Here is a 13831-nt window from a genome sequence, read left to right as displayed (position 1 = left end):
TACACTCTCCCATTGTCCCGTCACGATTTCTCTTTTTCGGTGACCCTATCTGCGTGCAGCGCGCTGGGACACCATCGTCAGAAGTTAGGCACCTCCCTCGCTGAAGCCACAAGTCACGTGACCACCGAGGCCCGATTCCGCTGCTGAGCCGCTGAACACACAGCTGGGTGCAACATGTTCCACACACCTGTCACACAAAGTGGAGTTTATCTCGTTAAAACACGAGATATGTCGGCACAAATCGAATTGGGATATTTGTTTAAATTACTTAGCTGAAAAGCTAAATCATAATACTTTGGTGGGGGAACCAACCAAATGTTAAGCCCTTCATTACAGGTGGTCATTTAATGTTGCCAGCCTGACCTCATGAGTGTTACAATATATTCCAATCTGTCCACATTATGTCACTTATTATCCCTGTGCAACTGACCTTTCATCTGTTCTGGGGAGTTGAACTCCTCCCGCCTCCACACTATACAGTCACTTCTGTATTTTAGACTTTCAGTGTGAGTCACATTGATTGAACTGCTCAGACCAGCAGAGTCAGAGAGATTGAACACTGCGCCACACTGCTCTGGTAGCGATCTGTCAATCACAAGGTAGCCCCGCCCTTAACCATACTCCGCTTTATGGTCTGTGTGACTCTAAATGGACCATAACTTACTAAATGAGCATCATGCTGTATTGAAGAAGACTTGAAACTAGAGATTGAGACATAAACTCATGTTCACAATGTTTGCTGAGGGAATAAATCAAGAGAGAAGTGGAGTCATTTTCTCATAGACTTCTAATATGAAACGAGATTTAATGGAAACCATGTTTATATTTCTGAAAGTAAGACACAAAAAATGAATAAATCAGGTCTCATATTTGCAGTAGTAGCTGAAACGTGTGTAGCACAGTGTACATTTTTTAACCATGACCTGTTGACCTGGAAACAAAAAGAAAAGTGCTTTGGTGTTCGGTATTGCATCATAGATGAAAGCACGGTACAGTGGATTTGGTTGTAAATGTATAAACTGTAGATGATGATGGTGATGCTCTGTCTTGTGACCATGGCAGGTGATGGTGTTTGGATCCGGGCTGACGGAGATGTCCGTGCGACAAAGCGACGCGTGGATCTGGCAAATGGTATGTTGCACTAAATGTGCTGTTCCTTCCTGTAGCCTCATACGTCCAACCAGCAGATCTGTCTGAGATGATTGTCGTCTTTCCTCGTCTCTCAGGAGGGATCTTCAAGAGTCACTATGAACGAGCAGGAGTTCAGTCTTTCTGCAGGAGACAGTTTACTCGTTCCTGAACAGAGCCAGTAAGTCAATTCTGTAATTTGGCTTCATGTATATGAAGATGTGCTTTTAAAAGAGCTGATTTGGCAGTAATAACCTCGCATATGTTTTTTGCTTCTGTAGGTACCAGTGGCAGAGAGATGAGGGGACAGTTGCCCTGTTTGTGGTCCAAAACCCTGAGCAGAAGAGACCCTGAACATCACATGCCAAGTCACGCACAGATGACATTACATCGTATTCTGTGTAGACGTGGAGAAGACCTCAATAGTAATGAGTCGTACATACAGGAAGTATAGTCAATTAAAAGTACTAATTTTAGTTAAAAGCTTCATTTCACCTATTTCAGTTTTGATAAACACCATGGGCTGTTGAAATTGTGAAATTATTGAAATTGTGAATTGCACTTGCACTCCAACTGCCCCATAAACTGATACGCTATGTCGATTTTTAAGTCAGGCTGTTCTCATATAACATTCGTAGCTCTGCCTATGAAAGTCAATGCGCTGTAAAAGGCTGCAAAACCCACACAGAGCGTAATGGCAGGTCAAACAAAAAACACTCTCTCACCCAGGAGACCCTTGTTCGTGCGCCGTGTGAAACGAGAAATCGTCTTTGATTTATTTGTCAAGTGACTTCTGTACTGAAGTAGTAACACTTCCCTAGTTATTACAACCCAAGCCACAATCCTTTCCTCAACCTAACAAAGTATTTCACGATCTTTTCTTGAATCAAATGAAGTCCTAGTGTAAGAACCTGTAAGGAGGGGCTAAGGCTTCCATTCGTTTTACAAACAATCACCATGTTGTCAAATGATATTCATGGTTGCATGCCAAGTTCATCTTGAAAGCTTCTTATTCAATCAGCACCATGCACTTCTGATGGGCTTGGACTGCACAGGAGTTTAGTCTGTGATTGGAGGTCTTTTTCCACTGAAAGATGAAACTGTCTTCCAGTAGTAACATTAGAGGCTTGTTTTCGATTCAAATCATACATTCTCAGACCACAACCATGTTGCACACAGTTCAGAAATGAACATGTGTTGCTTTCGTGAGATATCACATGAGCTGTTGTATGAGGATGCGCTGAAGTAGAAAAGAAAATGACTTTCACGACTATTAACCTAAAAAATGTCCAGACCACGCTCCACAGTTACAGTCCTAGTGTAAGAACCTGTAAGGTTCACCGAGGAGGCACGGCGGGAAAAAAAAAGTTTTTCTTCACTGCGTGAGTAATTGGTGAACAAATGATCATTTCGAGGGTGGAGAATTCCTTTAAAAGACCTGAGAGGCCGTTAACTTTGGACAAAGCCAATCTTCTCATCTCCCTCTTTGTCAGAAAACGAATAAGCGAATGTCCCAAAATGTTGAACTACCCCTTTAAGTTCAGTAAACTTCTTCAGTTAAAAACTAAAATAAAAGTAAAATGACTCAACAGGAAATGCTAAATTGTTTCAGTGACAGGTGTCGCACATTCGTACATGTTGAAAATATGAATCTAATAATTTAATTAATGTGTGTGTGTGTGTGTGTGTGTGAGGTTTGCATCAAATCATATCTATCCATCTTCCTATTCATGAATACATAATGCCATTCATATCCCCACAAGGTTCCTCCTACACTGCTTCCAAAGTATTTTAATGATCAATATGGCAAGAAAAATGACTTCTTCATGTTCAACTTTTATACATGCAGGAACAACCAGATGACACACTCCAAAAAGGCCCATTTTCATCAACATACATGAAAGAAAACGTTGCCCATATGTGCAGGTCTCGCGGCTTGTGTACAATGTAAGACGAGAGCTCACAGAATACATGGAGTGCGGGAGTGGGAAGAGCAAAGGCGGAACAACTGTTTTCATTCAAACAGCAGACACAGCCAGTCATCTTCCAGCAGTCACATCTGCGTCAGAAAAAAAAACAAGACCAGCACGTTGAAACAGTGGACAACAGTGACCCCTGGGGGTAGGAAGCAAAGAGTCCAGCCAAGTTATCACTTTATTGGATATTATTCATACTTTTCTCTCACACAGACTCAGGTCGAATCACTGTCATGAGAATTACGTTTTTTTATTCTACCCATGAGGTTTAACCCATGTTATATGAAAGGAATTTGAGCATATGCTTCATTTCCTTAACTGAATAATGGGTGAAATTGAGTCTACTGGACAGTTTTACTTTCTTGCTTCTTGTTTGAAGCAAGAAAAAAAAAGCAGGCATGTCATATTTACAAAATATGTTGATTAGAATATCTATGACTTGAAAATGAGTTTTGAAACAGTGAGTTTTGACATCCATCTTTGATTATTTGTGAGTGGACCTCACATCACACATAATGCCAGATGTAGGATTTGATATCCACAAATTAAATTCTTATTTTAGACAATTTGTAAATGATTATTATATGATGTAAATCAGTGGCGGGCCATGCATTTTATACCTGGGCCTTCACTGCTGTCCTGCAGCTGAAACATCTCCTAATAACCTCATGATGGCGCCACAGCTTAAATTGTAGGAAATATAATGTTTTCTGTGCTCACGTAGGAGACAATGGGCTGTGTGACCTCTGAACCGGAACAAAAAAAACCACAAGAAAAAACAGCTGAGGCCCATTGAGTGTTAAAAAAAACAAAGCTAGGTTAAAAAAAAAAAATCTACACCCAAGCAAAATGCAAAAAATGTCATAATGTCTTCCATATCTTTCAATTTGAACTCTTACCACTCCGACTAAGGTTCGCTGGCTACTTTAACTTTTGTTTCACGATAGTCACGTGCTCGCCCACTGACCAATCACAGCGCATGCTGCACCTCACTGCAGCGCTGCACCTGAAAACTGAGCTGCAGGTAATGCTGACGTACTTGTAGGCCAGCTAGCAGGCTCTGGCACATCAAAGAATGTGCCCAACATGTCAAACTAAAGATCTGATTGGTTGAAGACTATGACAATCAACAATATCGTCCCCATTCACGTAAAGTGCAAAGGGATTCACTTGTGAGTCTGCAGGCCTCGGGCCTCTCTTCTTACCTAGAGACACAGAGGTGAAATCTGATTGGATAAAAGCTCTACTTAAAACAAGCTGCACTGGAAGCAGAGCAACTGAGGAAGACAGTAGCTGCGCAATGACAAAATAAGACAATGGGAAAAAATATTATTATACATGTCGTGTATTTATGAAAAAATATTAAATTATAAAATAGCTATACCTTTGTGGTTCTGTTTAGGCGAACAGAGAAGGCCTTGCCGGCCCTGAGGGCCCACCACTGATATAAATATGAAGTCAGCATACAGCCTATACTCTAGGTAGGACATGAGTGACTGTCCTTTCACCAAACTTTAAGAGACTGGATCTCTGCAGAGATGGAGAGATACTGCCCCCTGCCTTTAGTAGAGCTGAAATACATCTTAAGAGTTTGTACTGTAAATGTCAGTCATATCTCTAATACCATGTTAGTACTAAATGAGGATTTTGTTTTCAATATTGTCACAAAATATAAATGTAAATAATATGTCTTATTTGGTGAATAAAAAATGTGGGTTTCAATCTGACAGTGGGGGATTATATTTCTATTGGTTTGCAGATTATTTTGTGGAGTGCCTGTGTATATTTCATATTTAGAGCTGTATATGTCTGTACTTATGTGGTTATTAACGGTTTCTTTTGTCACAGTTATACACCACTACAATTACAATGAGAAGGAGTTTCCAAAATTCGCGATTGACAATTCTACACGATATCAAAACGCTGCTCCAGGTGAGGCTCGAACTCACAACCTCGGCATTGCTCTACAGTGTACTGTCATATAAGTACCGCGCGCTAACCGATTGCGCCACTGGAGCTCACTGTGTTCACACCGCAGTTAGGTTTATAAACGCACCGCAGCGTCATCAGTTAGTCCACATATTGTCTGTCTTTGTTTACTTCCAAACCGCTGTTGCACCAGCTCACCTCAAACGTTTACGCTTACGTTGCTGTGAAATGATTGATGTGTCACACGGAAACATGTCCGCTGGGTTTCCGAGCAGAAAAAAAATAATACGAGCATTGCCATAATAGTACATCATTTCAATTTATGGCGTAATGAAACGGAAGTATATACGGCAGTTTTTCCTTCCAGCATCTGCCCTATCGTGGTAGTCCTGCTTATAAGCATACAGAACATTACATGTCTGTGGTTCGCGTTGAATGTAAAGCAAGTATTCAGAGAGAAGGCTGGATCAATGATATCTCGCTCGCAGCCACAGCGAGACAAACGGAAACACTCACAGTCCTCAATATTTTCAAAGTAAAACATGTCTTGCAGAAGAATGTCAAAGACACATTACACATCATCTTAAAGTGTTCACTACCATACTGCACAAACGTTAAAACAGTGACAAATTCAGAATCAGAATCAGAATCAGAAACCATTTATTGCCATCGTATGTTGAACATACAAGGAATTTAACATTTAACAACAGTCAACAACAATCAACAATGCAAAGTAGAAACAAATTAAATTTACAGAAAATATTAGACAAAGTAAAATATAAATAAAGTGAAATATAAGATAAAGTGAAGTCGAGTGCACAAGCGGACAGGTAACAGGACTATAAACCAGTGAGATGAAGTGTAGTGTGAAAGTGTCGCGTGTAATGGAAGGGATGTGCGGGGGAGTGACCGGTGGGAATTTGTCCTGGGGATGACAGAGTCAGTGGGGGTCCCGGGCTCTGTTAATGAGCCCGACTGCCGACGGGAAGAAACTGTTCATGTGTCGTGAGGTCTTGGTCCTGATGGACCTCAGCCTCCTACCAGATGAAAGGGGCACAAACTGTTTATGTCCAGGGTGGGAGGGGTCAGCTACAATCCTTCTTGCTCGCTTCAGGGTTCTTAAAGTGAACAAGTCCTGGAGGGACGGCAGATTGCAGCCAATCACCTTCTCAGCAGAGCGAATGATGCGCTGCAGTCTGCCCTTGTCCTTGGCTGTGGCTGCAGCGTACCAGACCGTGATGGAGGAGCAGAGGATGGACTCAATGATGGCTCTGTAGAAATGCACCATCATTGTCTTTGGCAGGTTGAATTTCTTCAGCTGCCTCAAGAAGTACATCCTCTGCTGAGCCTTCTTGGTGATGGAGCTGATGTTGAGCTCCCACTTGAGGTCCTGGGATATGATGGAGCCCAGGAAGCGGAAGGACTCCACCACGTCGACGGGGGAGCCACACAGGGTGATAGGGACTGATGGGGCTGCGTTCTTCCTGAAATCCACAACCATCTCCACTGTCTTTAGGGCGTTGAGCTCTAGGTTGTTCAGACCGCACCAGGTCACCAGATGCAGTCTCCCACCTGTAGGCGGACTCATCCCCACCAGAGATGAGTCCAATGAGGGTGGTGTCATCCGCGAACTTCAGGAGCTTGATGGACTGGTGACTGGAGGTGCAGCTGTTGGTGTACAGGGAGAAGAGCAGAGGGGAAAGAACGCAGCCTTGGGGGGAACCGGTGCTGGTGGTCCTGGAGGATGAGATGTGCTTTCCCAGCTTCACGCGCTGCTTCCTGTCAGACAGGAAGTCTGTGATCCACTTGCAGGTGGAGTCGGGCACCTGCAGCTGGGAGAGCTTATCATGCAGCAGAGACGGGATGATGGTGTTGAAAGCAGAGCTGAAGTCCACAAACAGGATCCTGGCGTAGGGAGTCCAGATGCTGGAGGATGAAATGAAGGGCCATGTTGACTGCGTCATCTACAGATCTGTTGGCTCTGTAGGTGAACTGCAGGGGGTCCGGGAGTGGGTCGGTGAGGGTTTTTAGATGGGACAGGACAAGGCCCTCGAAAGACTTCATGACCACAGAGGTCAGGGCGACGGGCCTGTAGTCATTAAGTCCTGTGATGCTTGGTTTTTTAGGGACAGGGATGATGGTGGAGGCCTTGAAGCAGGCTGGTACGTGGCAAATCTCCAGGGAGGTGTTGAAAATGTCTGTAAACACCAGAGACAGCTGGTCAGCACAATACTTCAGCGTGGAGGGGGAGATCAAGTCTGGGCAGGCTGCTTTGCAGGGATTCAGTTTTTTAAAGAGCCTGTTTACATCGCTCTCCTGAATGGAGTGGTCTCGTGTGACGTCACAGTTTAGCTGTCGGCCATGTTGGAGTACACACAAAGCCACTGGCATGCACGGCTGAGTCGCATAACCTATCGGTGGTGAACTTTTGTGCTGTCTTTGGTTGTGGCAGCAGAGCTGATAGAGACAAGAAATCATTCTTTCGTTTGCCAGCGGTCATTACACATCAAGGAAATAACACGAAGGAGCGATCCAAGCGACGTCGCGAGAAATGGCTGTCACGCATCTCTCGAGATATAAAGGAATGGAATTTGGCGTACACTGGAGTATGTGCGGATCACTTTATAAGTGGTCAGTGATTTTATTTACAAATTCGTTTGTGAACAGTATTTAATAAAGGAAATATAAATTAAACTTGGACATGAGAAGGTTTCCGAAGCTTCATCGGCCCTTGACAGCAGTCGGTACCAGAGACGTGTCGAGCGTGTACAGCAGGCGAAACACAGAGATGCAGCCTCAGCATTGCTTGATATGAGTTTAACGTCAGATCATATATATATATATGTATATATATATGTATATATATATATATATGTGTGGGGGGGGGGGGATGAAGTTAGGGGTTAGTTGAAAGTGAATTCCTACACACCGCACACAATGACATGCATGTACAATGTAAACAAACACACGTGTCTGTTTGCGCTGAGTAAACATTGAATATTGCTAAATATCTGACCAGATCTGTATATATTTACTCTTCCAATGACGAGATGAGAATTCTCGACGACCGTTGCTTTGACGTCTCGGACCCATCCACTGACAAACTGATTATAAGCGTCGAGCCCTTTGTAGCACTCCAACTCGTCTTTCGTGTAAGGACTGGGGGTGTTCACGAGATACGTGTAGATGTTGGCGTAGTTTACCGATGGAAGATAAGTAGGATCGGCACTGAAACCATCTGCACTCATCGTATAGGGATCCAAGTTACCAATAACCTTCAATTTGGCCAGGTAGCGAACCTTTGATGCACTATCCAGTGATTCAAAGTATGGTATTTTCGCCGCACTTCCTTGTTTACTCGCCGCCATGTAGGATCTGTATGTACTCCAACATGGCCGACCGACCTCGTAACTAAGGAGATCGTGACGTCGGTGAGACCACTCCATAGAGAGAGTCGTCGCTGGGGGTGGGGGGGGGCGCTGGAATGGGCGGTACAGAGGCATGGGCCCCTGCTGAGCTGGGGGAGGGGGGGCTGGTGGACTGGTGATGGTTGATGGGGCTGTGGGGGATGGAGTCAGGACTGACCCATTGTCTTTCAAAGCGGCAGCAGTGCTCATTGAGCTGGTCTGCCAGGCGGAGGTCGTTCATGGAGTGGGGGGGTTTTGGGCTTGTAGTTGGTGATCTGTCTGAGACCTCTCCAGACAGAAGCAGAGTCATTGGCTGAGAGCTGATGTTGCAGTTTCTCAGAGTACAGTCGTTTAGCATCTCTCACTGCCTTGCTGAACCTGTATTTCGACTCTTTGTACAAGTCCTCTTAAAGGCCTTCAGCGCGGTGTGAACAGATTTAAATACTATGTCTTTGCCAGGGCTCAGAAATGATATTGTGTAATCTCATTATGTCATCTCATTTTCTCAAATTTCATCATTTATCCCATCTCATCACATCGTCTCTAATATTCTCAAATCTCATCACAGCATCTCAGCTTCTCACATCTCATCATCCCTCATTGTGTAGGATCGCATCGTATCCCATCACACCCTGTTTTTTCTCATCTTCTCTCATCTCATCTTTGTTCATTTCAATTCATTTCAATCTCATTTATGTGCGTTCAATTTACCACACCAGACCGACTCAACAATGATGATGAGTGATTCGAAAAGAGCAACAAGCGAAGGCTCTCTGTGCTGTTATGACGTTGATTTCCCGAACCAAATATTCTTTGGTGACAATTCAGCATCAAACAATGCAACACACACAGTGAGGCCGGCTCGCCGCTGTGCGAAGAGTCCGACCTTTGTCTGCGCGATAACTTTATGGTCATTGACTCCCATCCAGCGGTGCAGTCCCCGTTCCCAGCCCTGAAGGTGTGTTTGCTAGAATCACTGGACTCTGATCCAAAGGTCCGCCATCAATCGAACTGTTTTATTAGAGTACACACAGAACAAACACACGGGACTCAGCAGTGACATCTGCTCACAGAGACACTTTATGGTTACAACGTACGCTGTGCATGTGTGAAACTGTACCGGTTGAGCTCAGCGTCCATATTTATACAGTGTGTGTTTATATGTGTGCTGGCAGCTTTACATGATGGTGTTAGTGAGTCAATTCTCGTTCATTATGTCTTTAATTGCAGATGAATGACAAGTAACCATCTTTATAAGGTAAATCTCCTGGGAGTTCGACTGTTAAACTGCTTAAAGTTTTTAAAAAAAGCGAAATGTACAAACAATATTTATAACGACTAATTACCAATACCAACAACTACTGTAATACCTTATCGAGCCATTAAATCACACCAAACCTGACATTTCATATGACAAATGCATTGAAATGAAGGCTCTATGTACAAAGGCACACAGTATCTCAACATGCAGACCTGCAATAACTTTGCAACTTGAACATATCACTGACTTATATGTTGTTGTTGTTTTTTGGTCAATTTGTAAAACACCTCAAAACTCTTTCAATCAGCTTGTTTTGATTATCAAAAGAGTTTTGAGAGACAGAACATTTTACATTTTAAACATGATAAACAATCCAGGTTGATCTGAAATGTTATCAACAAATATTAATCACAACTGCTTGAAGGTTGGGAACCAACATTTAAAAAAAAAAAAAAACGACTGTTGTAGAAGAGTCTAATTGCAGTTTTACAGTCAGCTCTATCATCTATCAATAAGTGTGTGTTCTTGGCAGCTTTCCCAACACGCCCAGCTGCTGCGGGTCACTGATAACCCTTCGCAGTCGCCCTGACACATCACACACACTTTGTGCCTATTGTACCGCTCTAAAGACACAAGCCATGCAGCCACAGCGTCCCGGTGCCAGATCTATACTGCACACACACGTTTTTTTGTTCTTCAGGTGGGTCCAGGCTTTAGCTTCCGGGGTCCATCCCTTGGACCTCAGCCTGTGACAGAGGCATCGCTGCGATAACACAGAGCCGCTTAATGGTTAGCCCAAGATCCTCACACACACACACACACACACACACACACACACACACACACACACACACACACACACACACACACACACACACACACACACACACACACACACACACACAGGGAAGCAGAGGGATAATAAAGGCACAAGGACCCATATGCTGCCCGGGGATGGAGGCAAGAAAGCTAAATGCGAGAGCAACTCGAGGTGGTAATGACCAAGGTGAGAATTATTACCGTGTTTAATTTATGATGTTAAGCAATTGTGGAAGGCCACACTTTGAGGCACAGTATGGCATCTGTTGGCATTGCATCCTAATCTCAGTTGAAGTCTACCAAGTGATGGAGTTTTGATTAAATGCTATTATGAGACCATTGTTGACTCATTGATTTGTTCATGGTGAATGGCACTTTTGTTGTATAGCGCAGAGTGAAAACCTGTTGAAGATTCTCCAAACCTTTCACTGGGCTGAACTGGGCTCTGAGGCTGTGAATCCAAAGTAGAGCATGTACACTATGGGACGGAACAGGACTGTATGTGCGCACTGGAGAGCCGGTGTTTTAGTGTGGGGAAGAAAATCTAGATAAAAAAAAGAGAAGTAAATTGTACTTCCATTAAATTGTTTTGTAATAACATTTTATCCTCTTTTTTTTAAAAATTGAGATCATGGAAATACTGTGTTTTCTCTATCAAGAGAGTTGTATAAGAGCTATGGTTCCACCCATTTAAAAGCAAAAGAGACTGTTTGGACTGGAGAATTCTGTGATTAACAGTGTCAATAATACAACCCTCAGTGAGCGGGGGGGTAACACTATTGTTACAATACATTTCTATAAGAAAATACATCTCATTGTAATTGCTGCAGTGCTTAATAAACTCACGTTATGGTTTTCTTAGGCGCCAGTTTTGATCACCATGCTTCAACGGCATCGTCGAAAAACAAAAGCGGGAGGAACGACTCATAATCCCAATGCAAACAAGCCAATAAAATTCAAAGTGTGTCATGTCAAGCTGCTATCACTCCCAACAATAACTGACAGTTTATTTTAAATACAGGGTCCAAGAACATCCAAGAACTGCTGTAAATCTGTCATTAATCTAAATCTATGTCATTACATCCCTAATGTGGCACAACAGTAAAGTATGGCCATGGGTTGAACTTTAAGGGGTAGTTCAACATTTTGGGCCATTCGCTTATTCGTTTTCTCACAAAGAGGGAGATGAGAAGATTGGCTTATAGCTTCACATAACAATCTACGCTGACTGGCTCACGTCCAAAGTTAACGGCCTCTCAGGTCTTTTAAAGGAATTCTCCACCCTCGAAATGATCATTTGTTTACCAATTACTCACGCAGTGAAGAAAAATGTTTTTCCCGCCGTGCCTCCTCGGTGAACAGAGAAAACTAAAACAGAGAAAAACGCCAATACGATATCAAAACCTGTTTATAAACTCACACAGCTCGTGGAGTATAATCCAAGTCTCACTTTGTGCAGAACCATGCTCACTACTCCCCAGACACATCCATCTTTACTAAAACAAAGAAAGCATGGACGAGTAGCGCAAGTGTGCGGAGGTACAAAGGTACTCAAGGTAACGCTACAAATGGTCATTTTGATGGTGAAGTTTTCCCTCACTTATTACCATATCTCAAGAACAAAAACTGAAAAATAAAAATGACAATTTGTTGGTTTATGGGTTTTGTGTGTCAAACACAATATTTGGGCCGGGAACTTTTTAAAGTCTTGTACTTTCCGTGAGGTTGACAATCAATGGATCTATTGGCTGGCTTAAAGCACTTTTTATTTTTTCACCGTGTAGTTTGATTCTTTCACTTTATGACATTTCAAAACATGGTGAATCTTTGCTGACGTTAACATCTTGTTAGTGTACCATCACGTTTGTTTTTTCCCACATTTTGGAAATCTTACAAAAAACAGCCAAAAACGTTGTGTAAATAACAGCTTCTTTGTGACAGGGACTGGTGCTGATGACGGAGCCCCAGCAGCGCCGAGTCGTCCTCTCACTACCGTAGCGCGTCTCTACGTGTACGCACTGCATGGCTGCCTCTGTGAGGTGGCCTTCACTGCCGTGTGTGACTGGTGCAGCACCCAGGACAATAGGCTGGCGGGCCACAGCAGCCTGTGGGCGCTGCCCATGTACGCCATCGCCATCTACTTCATTGAGGTCCTGAGAGCCCGGCTGCTGGCTCGCAGTCTACCACTACCAGCGCGTCTGGCGGCCTACACCTTGTTCATCTACCTGTGGGAGTTCAGCTGGGGGGCGGGGCTGAGTTTGCTGGGGGCCTGTCCCTGGGACTACTCAGGTTACAGCTACAACCTGGGAGGACTGGTGACTCTGGAGTACGCACTGCCCTGGACGGTGGCAGCATTCATAGCTGAGCAGCATGTGATCGGGAACACTCTGAGGATAAGACTGCACAACTGAACGGATACCAGTCTGGAAAACTGCGCTTCCAAAAGCAACTACAAAGCATTTATGGACATTGTTTTTGACATAATGATGATTAAAAAGGTAATATGCATGTTGCACGTCCCTGAGTTGTGCCAATAAATCGAACAACGTTTTCATTTCAATCTGTGAGCGTTTTTTATCTCTTGCTGATTAAAATAAGACAGGACCATTGCATGCTGGGAAAACTGTTTTGGTAGCGCAATGTTACAGACTATATGACAGCTTTAAAGTAATAGTATGGCCTTTTGGGAAATTAATTAATTTCATTTTTTGCTGGAAGTTAGATATGAAGATAGACACTTTCTCATATCTGTAAAAACAAAGCAGCTTAGCTTAGCTTTACTCAAAGATGCCGTACACGGCTCTGGTAGCGGTAGCAACCTGTAAATCACAGTAAGCCCCGCCCTAAAGCATACTTCTCTTTATGGTCTATTTCACTCTCAATGGGACCATCATTTACTCAATGAACATCATGCTGTATTGAAGACTTGAAACTAAAGAGACCATAAACTCATGTCGACAATGTTTACTGAGGTAATAAATCAAGAGAGAAGTAGAGTCATCTTCTCTTAGACTTCCAGACAATCTGACTTATTTTTGCAACCGGAGGAGTCGCCCCCTGCTGGTCAGTAGAGAGAATGCACGTTTTAAGACCCTTCCACACTTCTTTCACTCGTCAGAATCGGAGGTTGCCGCCTGGGTTTTACGCCCCCATCACACACATAGACCACGCCCCCCCACACACTCACATGTAGACCACGCCCCCGTCACACTTAATTAAAACTCCGTCGGGTCACTTTTGACCCATGTTGTGTATCAAAGGGTTAATCAGTTTGACATTTTCTGTTTTTTTTACTCTGGACAGAGCCATTC

The 13831-nt window shown here is 43.5% G+C and overlaps 1 protein-coding gene across 1 annotated transcript; it reads left to right on the top strand.

The window, feature by feature from the left end:
* Positions 1–10655: 10655 nt before the first annotated feature.
* On the top strand, positions 10656–12931 carry LOC306786027 (transmembrane protein 229B-like; the record flags this gene model as incomplete). Its single annotated transcript, XM_079280653.1, has 2 exons — positions 10656–10707; positions 12462–12931. The coding sequence occupies 2 exons, from the start codon at positions 10656–10658 to the stop codon at positions 12929–12931; spliced, it is 522 nt and encodes a 173-aa protein (XP_079136779.1).
* Positions 12932–13831: the final 900 nt, after the last annotated feature.

The sequence above is a fragment of the Melanostigma gelatinosum genome, assembly GCF_949748355.1.
Source record: "Melanostigma gelatinosum genome assembly, chromosome: 12".
In the NCBI taxonomy this organism is placed as follows: Eukaryota; Metazoa; Chordata; class Actinopteri; order Perciformes; family Zoarcidae; genus Melanostigma; species Melanostigma gelatinosum.
Note: the sequence above shows the minus strand (reverse complement) of the source record. Positions and strands in the feature narration are given on the sequence as shown.